The sequence below is a fragment of the Rhinatrema bivittatum genome, chromosome 3 (assembly GCF_901001135.1).
Source record: "Rhinatrema bivittatum chromosome 3, aRhiBiv1.1, whole genome shotgun sequence".
NCBI classification, from domain to species: Eukaryota; Metazoa; Chordata; class Amphibia; order Gymnophiona; family Rhinatrematidae; genus Rhinatrema; species Rhinatrema bivittatum.
In genome coordinates, this window is record NC_042617.1 from 274,454,895 (window position 1) to 274,476,669 (window position 21,775).

Below are 21,775 nucleotides of genomic sequence, written 5' to 3' on the forward strand. Positions count from 1 at the left end.
AACAACTACACACACTCAATGACACCAGCCCGCCTACAAGCCACGCACGTAAGAGACCTAGGAGCCATCTTAGACAACCGTCTGAACCTCAAACCATTCATCAACCAAACCACTAAAGACTGCTTCCACAAATTACATATTCGAAAAGAATAAAGCCACTTTTCCACGCTCAGGACTTTAGAACAATCTTGCAAGCAATAATCTTCTCCAAACTAGATTATTGCAACTCACTACTACTAGGCCTCCCAGCTTCATATACTAAACCTCTTCAAATGGTACAGAACACAGCAGCCAGAATCCTTACAAACACCAGGAAAATCGACCATATCTCCCCTATACTCAAAGACCTGCATTGGTTACCGATTCATTACAGAATCATTTACAAATCCATCACTACCATCTACAAGGCCATACACCAACACACCCATCTCGACCTACAAATCCCCTTCCAAAAACATACATCTGCCAGACCCATCAGGGAATCCTACAAAGAAGCACTCCAGGTACCTCATGCCAAAACATACCTACATAAATCTCTCAGTCTCAGAGCTTTCTCCTCAGCAGGTCCGCCTCTATGGAACTCTATCCCACCGGACCTGAGACAAGAACCCAGCACACTAACATTTAGGAAAAGACTGAAAACTTGGCTTTTCAAAAAAGCATTCCCAGCCCTGGACTGATTCCTCCACTCAGCAGTACAAACACCTATTCAAAAATTGGACTGAAATTAGAAACATTGGACTGAATTAGAAAAATTGGACGGAAATAAGAAACCTCTAACCACTCACTCACCCACTCATACACTTATCCCACTCATACCCAGCACCAATCTCTTACTCATACACAGTACCACACACTCATACCCAGCTCCGCTCACACACTCATACCCAGCACCTTTTATTATGCCATACAACTGTACCTCACCGATTCTGTTTGCTACACAACTATATTACCGACGCAATTGGCTGCACTGTAAATATTATACTGTTCAGTTGTCCCTCCCCTTTCTAAATCCAAGTTATTTCTCCCTGTTTCATTGTAACTTTTTCACATCCTTACTATTGTTTAAGATGTTTGAACTTTGATTATTGATTATTATGTTACTCCCTGCCTTATTCACATTGTTAAATGTAAACCGGGTTGATGTGATTCCTGTCATGAAAGTCGGTATAACAAAATAATAAATAAAATAAATAAATAACAAGGATAGTAAACTTGGAGGCATAGACTGCTGGAAGAAAAAAGGCCTAGGAATGCAGTAAACGAGTATAAACGAGTATAAAGTTCCTATTGGAGACAAAATTTTACCTATCTGGATATGCTATTAGGTTGTAATTTGATATGGTCTGGAAAGCTGATTTATTTAAATTTGTTTTCTGCAGATCTGATTTTTCTTCCCAGGGGAAAATGTTCCTGGTTATTTCTCTTCTGTTGGCAAAAAAAGTTATTCTCCCAGGACAAGCAGGGTGATAGTCCTCACATATGGGTGACGTCACTGGACGGAGCCTTATCACGGAAAACTTTTCTGTCAAAGTTTCTAGAAACTTTGATTGGCACACTGAGCATGCCTAGCATGCCATGATCCCTGTGTCCACAGGGATCTCCCTTCAGTCTCTTTTTTTCCGCGATGCAGTTTGCCTCACGTTTAGGAGATCTGTGAGATTTTTCTCACAACTTTTCCTCACGGAAACACTTGAAGTTTTACTTCACAAATAATTTCCCTACATGGGTCTTCCTTCGTGTACATTTCATCGGCGCTCGGTGAATACTATGCCCTGTTTTCCGGTCAGTTCCTGTCACCTCACTATCGGTTCCCCTGGGTTACCAACCGAATTGCGGCCCTCTTTTCTCCCTATGTCTATCACCCTCGTTCTGCCCCATGATACCCACGAGTGTCCTTGCTGCGAACCTCCACCAGATCCATCAGGGCTAGAGGGATTGGGATGTCCACGGTTCCCGTTGCCACCAGGACCCTGTCGATGCCGTCCACATCCGCATCGATGCCATCGACTAAAGAAAACACTCCATTCTTCGGGTTCTAAACCAGAGCCCATTGTAATCCTTGGGCAATGAACAATGCCATGAGCAGTAGAGGCACGGTGACCATCCATCACCAGTGCTATCCAAGACAGTGGGGGTATCTTCCTCGGTGCTGGAGAATGACTGGGCCGAGCACTGTGGGAAACATAATCACTGCCATGGTGATAGTCTGTCGCAGACGCCATTCTGGACATTGGTGGCAACTTCCTCTGTGCTGGAGAATGACCGGGCCGAGCACCGAGGGAAACATCGTCATCAGCATTGATGTGGTTCCGCGTTCGGTGCTGGCAGTGATATCGCACCAGCATCAATGTCCATTGAACCAGTTGCGAAGCGGGCCCGGGTACAAGAATCTCCATGCTCCTCTGCACCCGAAGCACCGAGGCGTTCCCGATACTGGTGCTGGGTACTGAGCCACCACAGATTCATGTGGAAGTACCAGTAACGCCTAGTCTGTCGCCCCCTGTAGCTGTGCTACCTATACTAGCTTCCAGGGAGGAGCTGGATGTCCTTGTCCATCAGGCTGTCATCGATGCCTTCCGGAATCTACTAACACAGGAGCCATCGATATTCGCACTGTTGTGGCATCGCCTCATTGTGGCACCTACCAACAACAGCCTAAGTCATTGACGCCGACTTGTCCTTCTGAGCCTCCATGGATCCCTATACCTATCCTAGGATCCTCAAGGGGCGATGAGCACTCTAATCCCACTTCAGCACCGATTCCATCGAGACCTAAGTTAAGGACGTGTCTGAAACCATCCCTAAAAAGGACCAGAAGTTTCGGGAGGTTCTAGGTCGTAACATCTTCTAAGAACCATATTGGTGTCACATATTGCTATTTACCAGCTATGTTTGACACAAGACCAAGGGAACTTCTCTGCCATTCACATGAAATTCGAGCAACATGTGATTGCTTCGAAATGTCCTCCCATTGCCAGCAACAGGACTCCGTACTAGATGGTAACCTGGCTTACGGCCTCTGATATACAGCCCGAAGTCCAAGATAAACTAGCAGATCTGCCATGCACCGCAGATAATCTCTTCGTGCACAAGCTCCAGCAGACAGTGGCTCAATTGCAAGACTACCATGAGACGCTGCAATAGCTCTCTACGTTTCTTGCAAATCCTCCCTCCTCGGCTAGAAAACCAGCAAAGAGGGCTGCTAAAAGGACCTTTTACCGCTCCCGCATGAGACCAACTGGTATCCAGATCACACCAGCTCCGCCAGTTGGGCAGGCTCCTGGATTTTTCTACCTTGCCAGAGAACAGAACGGTCCATCCCACTGAGGGACCAGGGCTTGGGATACCTTTCCCCGGACACAATAAGGCAGAGGTTTTTAATCCCGCTGTTTCCTACTTTCAAAGAAAACAGGCAACCTCCGCCCATCCTGGACCTCAGAAATCTCAACAAATTTCTTCAGAAAGAAAGGTTCAGAATGGTGTCTCTCGGCACCATGCTTCCCTTACTACAACAAAGGGGTTGCCTCTATTCTCTGGACTTTCTGTACGCTTCATAGTGAGTCAATAACATTTTCAATACCAAGTTCTGCCATTTGAACTAGCATAGACAACTTGTGCATTTCACCAAATACCTAGCAGTGACTGCCGCTCATCTACAAAGAATAACAGCATTCACGCGTTTCCTTCTAAGCCGTTCAACCGCTTTCGTCCCTGCTCCATATCACTGATCCAGTACCAAATCCTCAGATGATCTTGGCCATGGTCGCATCCAACTTGGGTTGGAGAACTCTTATCAATACCCTCCAAACCCAAAATGAGTTGACTCCGCTCCATAAAAAGTCTCAGATCAACTTCCTGGAGCTTTGAACCATGCGTTATGCCTTCTAACACTGCCTCTCACACAAAACTTTGTGGATACAGACAGACAACATAGTGGCAGTGTGGTACTCGAACAAACAGGGACGCACAGGCTCTTATCTGCTCTGCCAGGAAGCCGAGCAGTTCTGGGCTTGGGCCCTTGCACACTCCATGCATCTCCAGGCCACTTATCTACCAGGCATACCGAACAGACCATCTCAATCGGTCTCCATCCCCACAAGTGGTCTCTGAATCTATGTGTAGCGAGCAAAATCTTCTAACGCTGAGGTCAACCAACCATCGACCTCTTGCGTCCAAATCGAACCACAGAGTGGACAGATTCTGCTCACTACACAGGCATCAACATGCGCTAGCCATGGGCGCCTTTGCTCACCCCTGCAACAAAGGCCTCCTATAGGCGTCTCTTCTGATACCGCTCATAGCCAAAACTCTCGTGAAGCTACAGCAGGACAGGTTTTCATAACCCCGTACTGGCCTCGACAAGTATGCTTCCCCATACTTCTCAACCTATCACTCCAGGAACCAATTCGCCTGCCCACATGTCAATCTCATAACACCGACTCACTGATATTCTCAGGTACTTGTAGCTTCACGACAACCTTCCACATGTAAATCTTACCATTTGAAATGGGCAAGATTTACCAAATGGCCTGCACAAAAAGGTATTGACCCCTTTTTCCTGCCCCACTCCATCTCTATTGGGCTATCTAGGATACCTTTCAGATTCTAGTCGCCAAACATCCTCCGCACGGGTACACCTCAGTTCCATCTCAGCGTACCACCAGGGAGTAGGGGATGCCCTGTTAACGGCTCAACCCCTTATGAGTCGGCTTATCATGGGTTTTCCACAACTTAAGTCTCCTCTACGATCACTGGTTATGGGGGCCTAAATGTGCTTACAAGGCTCAGGCGTTCCCTGTTCAAGCCTTTGCATTCCTATAACATTAACATTTTAACATGAAAAATTATTTTCCTCGTATCCATTATCTCTGCTAAAAGGGTCAGTGAGTTATAAGCCCTTGTTGCATACTCACCCGACACTAGGTTCCTCCGTGACAGACTGGTCCTCCGTACTCACCCTAAATTTCTTCTTAAGTTGGACACAGCCTCTCACCTTACTCAGTCTATAGTCTGCCCACTCTTCCCAAGGCCTCCCTCTCAACAGGGCGAGAGGGTTTTGCACACCTTGGACTCTAAGCATGCACTTGCATTCTATCTAGACCGCACTGCACTCTAAAGGAAATCCACCAACTCTTTGCTTCTTTGACAAAGACAAGCTACGAGTTCCAGTGGGCAAACAAACTCTCTCCAACTAGCTAGCAGACTGTATCCAATTCAGCTATGAGAAAGCAGGCCTTCCTCTCCAGGGGTGAGTGCAGGCACATTTTGTAAGGGCCATGGCAACATCGGTTGCACACTATCGTTCAGTACCAGTTGCCGACATCTGTTAGGCTGCGACATGGAGCTCTCTTCACACATTCGCAGCCCTCTACCGCTTAGATAAGGAAATCCATCAAGACTCTGCCTTTGGCTAATCTGTCTTGCAAAACTTTGTTCCAGTATAATCCCCAACTCCTTCCACATCCACCTGCTATGATTTCAGGCTGCCTCATCATTGCCAATAGCACCCCAATTATTGTGCCTGCTGCACGAGTTGTTTGCTATTGGCCTGTTGTAATATGAGTCAGCCTGTAGCTTGCTAATCACCCATATGTGAGGACTACCATCCTGCTTGCCTGGGAGAAAGCAGAGTTGCTTACCTATAACAGGTGTTTTCCCAGGATAGCAGGATGTAGTCCGCTTACTTTTTGTTGTTTTATTTTTTTCTCGCACTTTTTTGCTACAAACGAGACTGAAGGGAGACCCTTGTGGACACAGGGATCATGGCGTGCCCAGTGTGCCAGTCAAAGTTTTTCTAGAAACTTTGATAGAAAAGTTTTCCATGATTGGGCTCCATCCAGTGATTTCACCCATATGTGAGGACTACATCCTGCTGTCCTGGGAGAACACCTGTTAAGGTAAGCAACTCTGCTTTATTCATACAGGCATTTTCTAAAGTTGTTGATTCAATGCTATTAAATGATTTTAAAAATAGTTATGCTGTGTGGCTCAATGTCCAGGGCTTTCTTTATTGCATATAGGGCCCTTAGACGTTTTTCTTGTAATGACTTATAGCCAAGTTGCCGATACAGTTAATTGCAGGCCAAGGTATGCATAGTCTAGTAGTGTGCTCTACTTCTTGATTATTTAGACAAACTTTGAAATTTGTGTTGGAGATTTTTTGGCTCACTTCTGCTGGTGATGTGATTCAGGGAGGCCTGGTTGATAGAAAATGAAAAAATGCCGTATTCTGTAGATGCAGCAATACCATATCTAGAGAGTGTGAATTTCTGTATTTCTGAGGCCTGTAGTAAAGGGCTTGGGGGAATGGGGAGAGTACTGAGGTCAGGGAGAGAGCAAAAGTATGTCTACCCCCCACTAATCCATGTCCTTCTCCCTCACCCTCCCAGTCTGACTCACTAACTCTTCGCCCACAAGGTTCAGGTATCAGTTGTGGGCAGGGGATGCCATCCACGATTTTTGCACAGAGGTGAGCCTGATTTCAGTGCTGAGAAATATCGTAGAAACTATTCTAAAATAACATAAGAACTTGCCATACTGGATCAGACCAAGGGTCCATCAAGCCCAGTATCCTATTTCCAACAGTGGCCAATCCAGGTCACAGGTACCTGGCAAGATCCCAAACAGTAATATCAAAATCACAGAGCACATAGAAAGAAATGGTTTAATAGGACACAGCCAGCATAGATTTACACAAGTGAAGTCTGGCTTTTCGAATCATCTATATTTCTTTGAAAGGTTTAATAATATAGTCCGCATTAGAACATTATCTCCTATCCCATGACTTTTTAATTTTCTCAGGAGTTTCTCATGGGGGACTTTGTCAAATGCCTTCTGAAAATCCAAATACATTATTTCCACTGGCTCGCCATTATCTAGTTAAAAGATAGGAAGCAGAGAGTAGGATTTAATGGTGGTTTTTCTCAGTGGAGAAAAATAAAACAGTAGAGTACCGCAGGGATCTGTACTGGGATCAGTGCTTTTTAATATATTTATAAATGATCTGGAAAAGGGAATGACAAATGATCAAATTTGCAGGCTCAAAATTGAGTTGTTAAATCACAAGTGGATTGTGAGAAATTGCAGGAGGACCTTGCAAGACTGGAAGACTGAGCATCCAAATGGTAGATGAAATTTAATGTGGACAAGTGCAAAGTGTGCACATAGGGAAAAGTAACCCCACACTGTTACATGATGTTAGCTTCCATATTAGGAGTTACCACCCAGGAAAAGGATCTGGACATCACTGTGAATAATTTTATTTATTTAAAATATTTGTTTTCCACTATAACAAGCCAGCAGTGCTAAGAGGATTACAGTAAAGTAGTAATATTATAAAACACAAAACAAACAGTAAAATTACACAAGGAAACCAGAAGTCACTTGCTAAACATGCTCTCTTGCCTCAACCCTGGAAAGAACCAAAGGTCTTGTTGAATAATAAATCTTCAAGCTGCTTCTAGAAAATCATAAAATCATCTATTAGACTAACAGAATCTGCAAAAGCATTCCAGAGAGTAGCACCCACAACAGAGAGAGCACGGTCTTGTTACACCTAAATGAGCCTCTTTCACAGAAGAAACTTCAAGCAACTGTCTCCTTTCAGGCGGGAAGACAGAAGATAAAACAGATATAGGAAGGGACATCAAGTTTTATAAATTTGAAAACTAGGATTCAGATCTTAAATGTAATTCTTTGTAGTAAAGAAAACTAGTGTAGGATTCCAACAGAGGGATAGCATGTTCCCATCAGGACCTACTCAAAATCAGGCATGTGGTGGAACACTTTTAAGCCCTGAGATGGGCAAATGGGAGACCCACATTGAGTTCCAGTAATCTATAGTCATAAATGCAAATGTCGGAACCACATTGTGGAAATAGAAACACTTGAGGTCATCTTTACGTCTTCAATTTTAAGAATCTCTGAAAACTCTTCAAGATACAGACATTACTTTGAAAGGTTACTGAGTCACAGTGTGTGGCCCTGTGAGGGCATTGTAGACAATACTTTGAAAACCTCTGCTCAGTATGTGGCAGCAGTTAAAAAAGCAAACAATGTTAGGAATTATTAGGAAAGGAATGAAGAATAAAATAGAGAAAGTCATAATAACCTCTTTATCGCTCCATAGTGAAACCACATCTAAAGCACTGTGTTCAATGTTGGTCGCTGCATCTCAAAAAAGATATAACCGAGCTGGGAAATGTACAGAGAAGGATAACCAAAATGACAAAGGGGATGGAATGACCCCCTCTATGAGGAAAGCCTAAAGAGTTTAGGGCTGTTCAGCTTGGAGATGAGACAGCTGAATATGATAAAAGTCTATAAAATCATTAGTGGAATAGAATGGGTACATTTTAATCGGTTATTTACTCTTTCAAAAAATACAAAGACATGGGAACATTCCATGAAGTTAGTAAGCAAATGTAAAACAAACTGGAGAAAATTCTTTTTCATCCAACGCATAATTAAGCTCTAGAATTCATTGCCGGAAGTTGTGGTAAAGGCAGTTGGCATAGTTGGGTTTAAAAAAGGTTTGGCCAAGTCCATAAACCGTTATTAACCAGGTATAGTTGAGGAAAGTCACTACTTTTCCTTGGGTGTTAACGGCATTTGATCTATCTACTGTTTAAGATTCTGCCAGAGACTTTTTGATCTGGATCGACCATTGTTGGAAACAGGTTACTGGGCTTGATGGGACCCTCTGTCTGACCCAGTATGCAAATCTTATAAACAGCAAAATTCTACTTTCCATTTATGCTCATGAAAACAATCTCAGAATTGTATACAAGTGTAAAAGTTAAGATATGGTTAAAACATTTCTTAGTTTTTTGGTTTCTTTGTTAGGTGTACTTATTATTGATTCATAAAAAGTATGTGTGGTATTCTAAGCATTTTGAGTCGTCTTCTAAAGCATATTACTTAAATTAATATGTATCTCGGTGTTTGCATGTTACAGTAGAGCTAGGGGATGGTGGCAACTGCAAAAGAAGAAAATCTAGCCTGAAGGCTTTAAGCATTTGGGCTTTAGAGGTCTGGGGCTGGCTGCTGCTGGTGGTATCTAGCTGGCAGGAGATAGAATCCTGTCACAGTCCCATTTTGATCCACATAAGCCCCAGTGGGTTAGCACCATGCCGATGCAGGTACATCTTGGAGGCTCCAGAGGGGCATTGATGTCTTGTGAGTTTTGTCCATGACAGGTTATTTGCAGTGTTTGGTGAACCTATTTCTACCTTGTACACATGTTCTGTGAAAAAAGATTGAAAGTTAGATACAGCTGGAAGTCTAGGTGTGGTAGGGTCATCCTACAGCTCCATGAGGAAGGAACAGCGAAAGCTCTACACTTGCCTGGGTGCCCATGTTTGCTGACAGTCTTTACTTATTTTCTGCTGCCAGCATCCAAGAGGGATGGGTCCTTTTCTGGTGGGATCTGGCTTTGCTGTTGTGGTTCTTACCATGCAAAGAATGCACCTGTCAGGCAGAACAGGTAATAGCACTATGGCCAGTCAATGAGATTACGGGAGAGCACCTGTTGTGAGCCCTCTGAATAGTCTAAATCAGAACTCCAGAAGTTAAAAATTTTTCATACCAAAGCTGACATTGTAACCAGAAGATTGAGGACCAAAGAATGTAAAATACATCTGTATTTTTAGCACTTAAATGCCAGGAATCATGAGCAGTTCTTGTATGACCTGGAATATCCTGATGGCACTACTGCTATCAGTATAAGGGGAACCTGCCTTTACGATGTAGTACCCTATTAGTTTTGTGCTATAGTATTGTCATGCTAAGAATGCAAAAGACCGATTGTCCAACGTTGGGCCCATATCCAGGATCTATTCGCAACTTATAGGATCCGATGGAGTGGAGCAGTCCCTTTCTAGTCTCTATTATGTCATTTAGACCTATTAGCAATTTAAGAAAAATGTTCAATTTATACAAGTTGGGCCTCTTGGCATGCTTTCTGATAAGTGTATCCTGCTGCATAGGTGCCTGCCTGTAACTGAATTGTAGGGTTTTATGCTGTGACTGTGCTCAAACATGGGAGACAATCAGCAGTGATTTGCAGTGTATGTGTGTATATATATATATATATATATATATATATATATATATATATATATACATAAGGCTTTGCAAGGGTAAATGCAGCAGTAGTGGAGCAATGAGGTGTATACCAATAGTGAAACTGGTTACTAGGTGGAGTCCTTTCAGTGGATTTACGTCAAGCTATTTAAGGAAACCAGAAGTGTGACGTTAATGATGGAAGAGGTAACATTCCTGTTTCCTCTCCTCCCCTCCAGGGCAGTTGCTGCACAAAAGAGTGCCCCAGGCAAGAATTGTTTAGGCACCCTCTTCCCTTTTGGGCTTGTGGGTTCAAAGACTCATAGACTGACACAGCAGAACAGTGTGGCACCCCTCCGGCTTGGTGCCTCAGGTGGTCGCCCTGCTTGCCCACCCTTTGCAACAGCTCTGCTCCCCATTCTACCACCCTGCTGGGGGAGGGCTGAGGATCAGGATTACGCTGCTGTGCCAGCTAGTTAGGGGCTGACAGTAAGTAAACACCTGCCAAGCTAGACTTACCAGTTCTCCCTTGACCGGAGTCTGTCACTGAGGAGTTTCATGCAAGGGCAAAAACCGACAGTAGTGGCCAAATGTACTTGATATTGGGTCTCATAGCTGCTGATATGCTACAACCAAATCATTTGTATCCAGTTCTGTTTAATATGCTTGTTAACAGTGCAGCAACATGCTTGATTGAGCCGCTTGAGGTCATCTTTACATCTTCAGTTTTTGAATCTCTGAAAACCTCTGCTCAAAATGAAGATGTGACATCGAAAGGCTACCAAATCAGTGTGTGCCCCAGTGAGGGCATTGTGGAGCCCAGCAACAGAGCTCCTACTGAATAGTCCACTCTCAGCCTCTAGAGCCCGATAAAAGCGTACAGATATTCATACAGCATCCACACCTGAGCACTAGGGAATTATAGCATGACTGCAGGTGGTGGAGTTGTGAGGCAGGGAGGGGGAGAGCAGCAGGACTGGGAAGCAAGGTTATGCATCATTTACAAGTGTAAAACACATTCAGAGATTTTGAAGACGCTATTCTTTTGCTTTCCTCTTCCCCCGCCCTCTGAAAACACACACAGATTATAGTGGATGCCAGCTCTGTACAGAACAAGATGGCAGTCTTAGTACAGAAGCTGCTTTTGTTTCCTAATAAATGTTTTATTGAGAAACTGCAGTAGAACACCTCCAATTACTGACCTGCACACTATCAAGCATCCCCATCTAACTTAAGGGCTAGTTACATATGCTGAGTACTCACAAGCAGGTCCAACCCTGCATGAAACATGATGGCAACAGGCAGGCTCATTTGAGCCAGTGGCCTGCTACTTGCACAAAAATCCCAATACAAGCTATGCCTAAGGTTTTCCTTTTCTTGCAGATCCTGCAGGGTTTGTTTTTGATGTCCAGTCTAATACTGTCATGGCCCAAGGAGGATCCATGGAAAATATGAAGGAGAAGGTTGGTACTTCTGTGAGACGGTTGACCTGATAATAAATTACATTGATTTTATAGTAATGTTCATCCAAACAAGTTTCTCTTACATTTTACAATTAGAATTCTTCAGAAATTTGCATATACAGCCACCTCTGAAGCAAGAATATTTTGTTGCCTGATCATCTTCTACTTCCAGAGGACAGAAGGCACAATGCTGCTGTTGCTCAGTTGCCTTTACATGATCTCCCAGAGAATTAATGGCTTGCTTAAGATCACACACAGAGGGGAAATTTGAAAGACAGGATTTGACACTTAACCTAAAGCACATCTTTAACCACACTCTGTGCCACCCACCTTCTCTCTCCTTCCCCATTAGTGCAGTGCATTGTTGGGAAATGGGACGAAGGAAGATCACCAACATGCTCCCTGCAGGACAAAGCCCTGCTTGGGGTGCATATTGATTTACTAAGTTATAATACAGGTAGAATTTTATTACTAAAGTAAACGGGATAGTTTTAACAGTCACACACAGCCTGAATAGCTTATGTGTCCTGTGTGTCTGTGCATTTTAACTCTGCTTCTTTTGCTTACATCTGTTCCTGGAATGAAGTCATAATCCTGCCTACGTATATGACAGCATTCTGTTTTGAGGAAGCTAATTGATTAAGTCGCAAACTCAATATTATGTTATTACTATAAGAGAAATAAAAGGAGAAGGAGCTTTGACATGGAAAACCTTTTGTTCTCTGTCAGTAAATAGCAGACCAAAATCACCTTGATAGGTTATGTGCTTCCATAAGTATTTCATGTAGTGACTGGCATCTTATAGAAGTCACTGATCCTTGTGAATCTGTTCTCTTGTTTGCTGTTTCTTCCAGATCAATGCAGTGCGTGCAGTCATCCCCAACAGGAGTAACAATGAAATCATCCTGGTGCTGCAGTATTTTGATAATTGCGTTGATAAGACAGTGCAGGCCTTTATGGAAGGTAGGTTTCTTGGCAGGCAACTCTGCAATTACTACAGTTAAGATCATGTCCCTTCTGGGAAGGAGAGAGAGAGAGCCTTCAGTGGTGATCAGATCCTTCTTGAGTGAGGGGAGAGAATGGAGAAAGCCCTTGGAGAGGATGGGATTTTGTATGGGAGCAAGAGAGACTCCTCAACAGGGCTGGGATTTTACATACAGGTTAGAGAGATCCCTCAATGGAGATGGCATTCCCATATTGTGGGGAAGAGAGCAAGATCTTGGTGGGGATGAGATCCTGCACTGGAAGGGTGGAGAGAAAATAGCCTTTAGTGGAAATGGGAACCCACATAGTAGGGGGAGAGAGTCCTTGGTGGGAATGGGATCCTGCATGGAGGAGAGAGAGACAGTGTCGTCAGTAGGGATGGCATCTCACACAGTGTAGGAGTTGAAGAAGAGGAGCCCTAGTTGGTGTAAATGTTTACTGTGGGCTATCTTTCACTGTGATTAAAGCAGACTGAACCCTTTAGTCCTCTTCCCATCCCCAGCCATGCATAGAGAAGGATGCTTTTTTTGGGGGGGGGGGGGGGGGGAGAAATGGTGGGGGATGGATAACTTTTTTTTTTTTTTTAACCAGTTTCCCTCTGACTGTTTTGCAAGTGACATTGTACCTCCTTCCTCCTGGGCCACTTATTCTTGTTAATGAAAAAATGTAACCAGTCTCATGGAAATATTCAAGGTGCTTCCTGCCTTCCTTATTTTTTCCAATCAGGCAATGCATGTGAAGTATTGAAGGAATGGACAATAACAGGGAAAAAAAAGGTAATTCATTCTCTGAATGAGCCTTCTGGCATGTAAAATTGTGAATAATAGACCTTTTCATTCTCTGGGGATCTGTTGCTTGCTATAGGCCTGGGGGTGTCAGGGACACTGTGCTGAACTATATGGAGAGGTCAGTGACTTCTGCAGGCCTGAGGGAGTAGGGTTAGTAACTTAATACAAACTTGTGGCGGCAGAGGTGGTTAGTGGCTCACTGCAGACCTGTGGGGGAGAGAAGTCAGTCACTCGCTGAAGTCCAGGGGAGGAGGTTTTAGTGATTTTTTTTTTTCTGTAAACCTGTGCCTGTAGGAGAAAGATAAAGGTCAGTGACTAGTTGCAGGACTGTGCTTAGGGGGAGGGGAGGTCAGTAACTCACAGGTCTGCAGTGGGGGGAGAGTGTTGGGGGTGGGGAAGGGGACAAGGTAGTAGGGTCAGTGACTTGCTGCAGACCTGTTCCTACCACAGTCCTCTCTGCAGTCTGGATTAGGATAAATAGCTAGGACTTGGACAGGCACACTGATCCTGACACTCCCTTGCATAGATCAAACGTTATTAATCAGTTAATAATTTTGTGTGCTTGTTTATCCTTTCTTCCTAGAACAAAAAGAAAAAAAGCAAGCCTAAAGCCTCAACCACAGCAACCAGTAGCCCAGCTGATGGGGTCAAAGAATTTCCCAACGGGGGTGAGCAGTCAGCAGCATCCTCCGAAAAGGGAGGCATCAACGGCTACGTCAATGGCTCAGCCAATGACACGGAATCTGTGGACTCACTCAGTGAAGGCTTGGACACACTCTCAATAGATGCTAGGGAACTGGAAGATTCTGAACCAGTCACCCCTGAGACACCAGATGTGACAGGCAAGTGAAGGAAAAATACTGTGATGAGAATTAAGAGCATGATTGTGATAATCTACATGCTGTTCTTGGGAGAATGACATTTAAGGACCGGTCCAGTGGCAGTGCTGCATGCTGCCACACAATCACAATGACACCCACTGGCTAGGTTCAAGGTGCTTGCATACCAGCAGTCTGTGGTTCTTGGTCAAGGAATGTTACTGCAGTGGCTAGGCTAGATGGGAGAAGGGTTAAATAATGGGATAGAATCCCTCAATACTCAATACTTATGAATGAAAACTTATGGCACCATAGCCTGATAGAGAGATGTTTTGATTGAAACCCAAAGGAGCAAGAAGAAACTTCCCGCCACCAACCCTCCCCTTTTCCCAAAATAAGGTGAAGTTTCATCCTTTTGTCATTCTTTCTCTGTATTATGTTATTTCCCTAGAAACTGTGGCTTTGATCTTTTCATGTATCAAATTCTCCAGGAACTCATGAAGCTGCTTTTTCTCAGAATTAAGGGAGAAAGCCCAGGAAATGATGGAAACATAGTCATTCAGGACTCGTTCCTCAAGATGGACATCTCAGAAGCAGTGTCTGGAATGGGGCATGTGGTATTTGACAGCCCCCTTTGCTGTGGCTGATCTCAGAATCAATGCCTGCAGCTGGTGTCTTTGGGCAAGGTACAATTGTGTGCAAAAGTTTAGGAACCCCTGGTCAAATTATGTTTTAATGAATCTCTAAATAAATCAAACCTCTATATAGTACAAAGTTAAACACATTTTTCTGCAATTATGAATGTAACATTGCTATTTGCTGATTTTTAACAGATTGAAAATAATAAAACTGTGAATATGTTATGGGTAAAAGTGTGTGCACCCTTTCAGATAGTAATTGTAATACCATCTTTGGCAAAAATAACAGCTTTCAAACATTGCAGAACTCCTCTAGCTTAGAAGTATTCATAGGACTCGACACATGCACTGCATGTTGAGAGATCACAGATTTTCAATAATATTCAAGTCTGGGGAATTTGAAGGCCATTCTAAAACTTTCATCTTCCTCTTCAACTAGTTAGACCAGTCCAGATGAACGGGTTATGCATGCAGTCAGAAAATGGAGACAGAGATCAACAGACTCACTGATGTTCCTTGTATGTGTCCATGCTTACAGCAGCCTGCCAGTATTCTCTTTCTCCAGCAGATAGTAAAGAAGCATCCTGCTGTGGACTATGGTCTAGTGAGCCTGGGTGAACAAGAATTTAAGGTTAGTGGGCTGCTCCTGAGGTGAAAGGTTGGTTCTTTCTTTGGTGGAGCGTGGCCCTGTTTTAGTTTGTATTCTTTTGCACAGCTCCTGAGCTGAAAGCCTAGGCTCCTTCCCTTAACTGAGCAGAGCTTTGAAGCTTTTGAGCTTCTGGGGTGAAAGCTTTGGCCCCCCCTCAGTTGAGTAGCGCTTTGATTCAGTGGGGCTCACGGGGTGAAAGCCTACGTTCCCTCCCTTAGGTGAGAATATCTTAGAAACTTTTTTATTTGATAGGCAGTTCTTGGGGTGAAGGCGTAGGCTTTCCCTCTCAATACAGCAGAGCCTGGACTGCAAGGGGGGGGGGGGGGGCGTTGTTTATAGTGGTCTGGACCTCACCACGCCATTTCCCCCTTCTGCTACGTTTCATTAAAAACAATGGATTCAGTTTTCCTTCTATGTTTATATGGTTGTTTTAAAAAAAGAAGACTGGAGCAGGAGCATCAATGAGGCTCAGACTGTGGAAAGTGTAGCTGAGCAATTTGGGGAGATTTTAGTTAAGTCCTGGTCGCAGTGGAGACTCATCGTATGGCACTTCATCTGTGGGAGAATGACTGCACAATACAGCTTGGTAACATTCCCTGTACGTACTCGGATCAGTCCAGACAGTGGGTTATGTCCCCCTTCCAGCAGATGGAGTCAGAGCAAAAACTGTAAGGACGGCCCCTAATAGGTTGGTGTGCCCTCTGCGTCCCTTCAGTATCACTCTGACTCAAGCAGATGAAGGTTGCACCTGCGGTTCCCCTATAATCTTGATAGATTTCTTACTATCTTCTTTCTTTTGGATGAATCAAATTAAAAAGCATATAGGAGGATCTGTGAAAGATTTATCTTAATTTTCTTAGTACCCCTGAAACTTGCAGCCAGAACATTTGTTACTAGTAGTCTTCATAATGTGTCTGTGTCTTTCCTTTCATTTTGGGATAAGTTCTGTAGTTTTTTTCCTCCTCACAGGAATCCTCTTAACTGACTAGTTGTCCGGGGGTGCACGTTGGTGGTCCAACCTCTCCCCCCCCCCCCCTCGCCTACAACGACCAGCTACCCTGAGACGCCATTCCCTCAGGGCAGCTCTGACAGAGAGGCGCTATTCCTCTGTCTAAATTATATTTTATTACATTGATCGTTTGTTTACTTTACCAGCACAAGTTTCTTGTAGCTGCTGACAGCATCTGGAGGGTGATTTCTGTGCCGGCTCTGTTCCCCTTGGATGCCGCAGCCAACGCGATGCTGTGCATGTGGAGAGCCCGGCTCGCGGCTCTCCCGGGAGGGCCTATGTGCGAGGTGCCTCCCCGGTGGGGAAGGCTCCTCGAGGCCAGCGGGGCGCCCTGCTTCACGCGTTTGAGTGCGCACGCCCTCGGGGGGGGGGGGGGGGTGTTCGGCCCCATTCCCGTCCTCGGCGGAAACTGCGGCCATTTTGTCTCCTGCACTGCCTGCTCCAACACAGCCAGATTTAGTGGCAGACCGCAGATTTTTTCCCTCGCCGCCAATTTTGACTCCCGCGATCCCCCCAGATACAGGAGCTCCATCGGGGCAATTTCCTGAAGAAGCACCATTGGGCAATTTCCTGAGGTCCCGCCCCCCGCTCCTCCTCCAGAGCCTTTCTCCCCGGAGTTTATTCTTTTGCTCCATAATGCCTACTTAGCAAGGATGGGAACCAGCCTTAGCCCCTCCCTACTTACAAGTCAATCAGGCTGGACGAGTCTGGGAACATTATGGCACCCTCCCCTCAAGCACCAGGACTCCTGCAGGGCACGAGACCAGGAGTTTCCCTGGGGTCTACTGGAGGAGGGGTACCCCAACAACCAGTGGCCCCCCCAAGCACCAGGGATACTGCAAGGGTCCTCCCGGGTGCGGATAGTTTCCCACTCTCTCATTCCCAATCCGCCTCAGGATCTGGATATCAACCCAGACCTGGATGATCAGACACCTGCGGTACAATTAGAAGGGGATGATCCCCGGGTGCTGCAACTTTTTCAGAGGGATGAGTTAGATCCTCTTATCCCCTATGTACTGGACGAACTGGATATTGAGGCTCCACAAGACGCTGCAGGGCCCAGTATGACGGCAAGGAAGGGGGACCCCGTCCTGGTGGGCCTCCGCCCACCAGCTAAGACATTTCCCTTTCATCCTATGCTCCTACAGTTGTTATCCAGGGAGTGGGATGCTCCTGAGGCTTCTCTGAAGGTCAGCAGGGCGATGGACAAGTTGTACCCACTCCCTGAAGACTCCTTGGATTTCCTCAAGGTCCCCAAGTGGATGCATCAGTATCGGTGGTCACGAAGAGAACGACCATTCCATTCACGGGGGGTGCAGCTCTGAGAGATATGCAGGATCGTAAGCTCGAGGTATACCTAAAGAGAGTCTTTGAGGTGTCCGCTTCTTTGAGGTGTCCGCTTTGGGGGTCAGAGCGGCTGTCTGTAGCTCTTATGCAAAGAGCAGGTCTCAGATGGGTACAACAGCTGCTCAAGAGCTAACTCCAGAGGAGGCGCAGCAGGCGGAACGCTTGGAAGCGGTAATAGCCTATGGCGCAGATGTGTTCTACGACCTACTCCAGGTGCTGGCCAGATCTAAGGTCTCCTCAGTCTCGGCTAGATGCCTGCTTTGGCTCCGCAACTGGTCAGCGGATTCTTCCTCCAAGTCTCAGCTGGGCTTGCTGCCATTTAATGGAAAGTTGCTATTTAGAGAGGAGCTGGACCAGCTCATCAAGTCCCTTGGGGAGAACAAGGTCCACAAGTTACCCGAAGATCGTCCTCGGAGCTCCAGGACCTTCAGTGCTACTCGTACCCGTTTCCAGGGTCAACGTCGCTTTCGGCAATCACGAACAGCCATGCAGAGGATGCCGTCTTTCAGATCGCAGTCTTGGTCCCATTCCTTTCGGGGACGAAGACCAACCAGGGATAACCCTTCCCAAGGGGCTCTCTCCAAATCCTCCCAATTGAATATTGCCGGCCCACTCTTCAACTCCCAGGATAGGGGAACGCTGTATCTCTACTATGAGGAATGGGTCAAAATCACATCAGACCAATGGGTCCTGGATATTTTACAGCACTGTTACGCTTTAGAATTTGCTCGGCCCCTAAGAGACAGGTTCGTCTTCTCACATTGCGGACCAGTGAAGAAACTATGCATAGTTCGCCAGATGCTCGATCGTCTCCTGGACTTAGGGGCCATTCTCCCAGTGCCCTTGGCAGAGCAAGGGTTAGGCCATTATTCCATCTACTTCGTAGATCCCAAAAAGGAAGGATCCATTCGTCCAATCCTTGATCTCAAGATGGTCAACAGGACCCTCAAAATTCCACATTTCCGGATGGAAACCTTGCACTCCATGATAGCAGCGGTACACGAAGGGGAATTTCTAGCTTCCCTGGATCTGACGGAGGCCTGTCTACACATCCCCATATGGCAAGATCACCAGCATTTTCTCCGCTTCAAGATCCTCGGTCAGCATTTCCAATTTCAGGCCCTACCATTTGGTCTGGCGACCGCGCCGCACACATTCGCCAAAGTGATGGTTGTTTTGGCGGCGGATTCTAGTACACCCTTACCTGGACATCTGGCTCATCCGATCAAAGTCCAGGGATCTGTGCCAGCGTGCGGTCGACAGTCCTCCATCTTATACGCTCTCTTGGATGGGTCATCAACTTGGCCAAGAGCAGTCTTACGCCTTCGCAAACGATAGACTTCCTGGGAGCATATTTCAATACCAGGCTGGGCAAGGTTTTCCTTCGTCTGGACCGGGCGCAATCTCTACTCGCTCAGATTCAGCGCTTCAGTTGCCTTCCACTTCCCACATCTTGGGACTACCTCCAGGTACTGGGCTCTTTGGCTTCCACTATAGATATAGTTCCTTGGGCCTTCACACATCTCCGTCCTCTACAGAGTGCTCTACTCTCTCGCTGGAAGCCAGTATCTCGAGAGTTTCAGGCACGGCTCCCGCTACCGGACTCGGCCAAGGACAGCATTCTCTGGTGGCTTAGCCTGGACTACTTATTGCGGGGAGTGGACTTAGAGGTTCCCCGGCTGAGGAACGATGTGCGAAAGGCTGTCGACTCAAGGTCAATGGACACCTGTGTAGGCGCAATGGCCGATCAATCGCCTGGAAACCAAAGCTGTTCATCTCGCATTGCAATGTTTCCTCCCCCTAGTCCAGGGGCGAGCGGTACGGATACTTTCCGACAACGCAATGACAGTAGCGTATGTCAACCGTCAGGGAGGAACAAGGAGCCATCATGTATCCTGGGAGACGAACATGTTGATGGCGTGGGTGGAGATTCACCTCGTCAGGATAGCAGCTTCCCACATCGCGGGAGTGGACAATGTTCAGGCAGACTTCTTAAGCCGTCAACGCTTGGATCCCGGAGAGTGGGAACTGTCCGAAGAAGCGGTACAGCTGCTCTTCCATCGATGGGGGAACCCCCCATCTAGACCTCATGGCCACTCAACAGAACACGAATGCCCTGAGCTTCTTCAGTCGCAGAAGAGCACAAAGCCAAAGGAGTGGATGCCCTGGTCCTCCCATGGCCACAAAACCTTCTACTCTACGTGTGTCCGCCATGGCCCCTGGTGGGAAAAGTAATTCGAAGAATAGAAGTCCACCAAGGACCAATAATTCTCGTGGCATTGGAATAGCCTCGAAGACCTTGGTTTGCAGACTTAATCAACATGGCAGTGGAAGGACCGCTTCGGCTGGGACATCTGCTGAACCTCCTACGTCAGGGGCCGGTATTTTTCAACTGGGCAGATCGCTTCTGACTTTTGGCCTGGCTTTTGAAAGGCACAGACTGAGAACACGAGGTTACCCGGAGGCGGTTTTTCCACCCTCCTCAAAGCCCGAAAAACTTCTACATCCATCGCGTTTGTGCGAGTCTGGAAAGTATTTGAGACTTGGTGTGACTCCATGCATGTTTCTCCATGTCATGCTTCGGTAGCCAACATTCTCTCCTTCTTACAGAAGGGTCTGGAGAAAGGCTTGGCCTACAATTCACTAAGGATTCAGGTGGCGGCCCTTGGTTCACTCGTTCGTCATTTGGATGGCGCTCCTCTCATCCTGACATTGTGCGATTTTTTTTTTTTTTTTTTTTTTTTTTTTTGTGGGGAGTGAAGCACGTAAAACACTGGTGCACAGTTTGTGCCCCTCTTGGAGCCTGAACTTGGTCCTCCAAATCCTCACCGGCCCGCCTTTCGAGCCGTTAGCAAGGGCTCCCATCAAGGATCTCGCCCTCAAGACGGGTTTTTTGGTATCTATCTGTTCGGCTTGGAGGATCTCTGAACTACAAGCTCTGTCGTGTAGGAGCCCTACCTCCGTTTCTCAGATTCTGGAGTATCCTTGCGCACGGTCCCTTCTTTCCTGCCTAAGGTAGTCTCCGCTTTTCATGTGAATCAGATGGTAGAACTTCCATCTTTTCCGGACGAAGACTCCAGGGAACTTCGACTCTATGTTAAGCACATCCTCATTCGCTATTTGGAGGTTACAAATGATTTCCGCTTATCGGACCATCTTTTTGTCCTTTGAAGCAGTCCCAACAGAGGAAACAAGGCTTCTAAAACCACCATTGCCCATTGGCTAAAGAAGGCGCTCTCTTAGCGTACATTGGTGCGGGGCGCTCACCTCCAGATGGCATCAAAGCTCATTCGCTTCATGCTCAAGTGGTCTCCTGGGCAGAAAGCCAAGCTGTCTCCCCACAGGAGATATGCAGAGCAGCTACCTGGAAATCGTTGCACACATTTGCAAGCCACTATCGCTTGAATGTACAACCATCGGTGTTTGGTTCTTTCAGTGCTCAAGTCATTCAAGCTGGGCTATCCAGGGCCCACCCTACATAGGAAGTTTTGGTACATCCCACTGACTGGACTGATCCGGGTACGTACAGGGAAAAAAAAATTATTCCTGACCTGCTAATTTTCGTTCCTGTAGTACCACGGATCAGTCCAGATGCCCTCCCTAAGGATTTATGGGATAGGGATTTTCTTCAGCTCAATTGCTTAATTCACTTTCAGCTGTTATGTGATTAATAATTCATTTTTGCAAGGGTTCGTTTTTGCAAGTTTGACTCAGTTCTACTCGATTATTGTTGAAATTCAATGATTCTTGATCCATCCAAGTTTCCTTGCTTGCTTTGATATTCTTTATACTGAAGGGATGCAGAGGGCTCTCCAACCTATTAGGGGCCATCCTTACAGTTTTTGCTCTGACTCCATTTGCTGGAAGGGGGACATAACCCACTGTCTGGACTGATCTGTGGTACTACAGGAACGAAAATTAGCAGATAAGGAATAATTTTCTTATTGTGGACAGCAAGTGGTAAACTCTGTAAGCTTACGTATGGGGGATGGCAGCCACAAACTGCTAGTTTGG

General features: G+C 45.9%; 1 protein-coding gene across 2 annotated transcripts in view; it reads left to right on the plus strand.

Annotated features, from left to right (window-relative positions):
* Window positions 1-21,775, plus strand: part of SPATS2 (spermatogenesis associated serine rich 2) — a 114,546-nt gene that overhangs the window by 30,665 nt on the left and 62,106 nt on the right. The window contains exons 1-5 of one of the 2 annotated variants that reach the window (XM_029594679.1): window positions 5,877-5,900; window positions 11,449-11,528; window positions 12,383-12,491; window positions 13,239-13,288; window positions 13,884-14,142. In XM_029594679.1, coding sequence (XP_029450539.1) covers window positions 11,490-11,528; window positions 12,383-12,491; window positions 13,239-13,288; window positions 13,884-14,142 — 457 coding nt within the window. In that variant the 5' untranslated portion in view covers window positions 5,877-5,900; window positions 11,449-11,489. Of the gene's footprint in view, window positions 1-5,876; window positions 5,901-11,448; window positions 11,529-12,382; window positions 12,492-13,238; window positions 13,289-13,883; window positions 14,143-21,775 lie in introns of those variants that run through there. The other variant, XM_029594678.1, reaches the window with a different exon arrangement.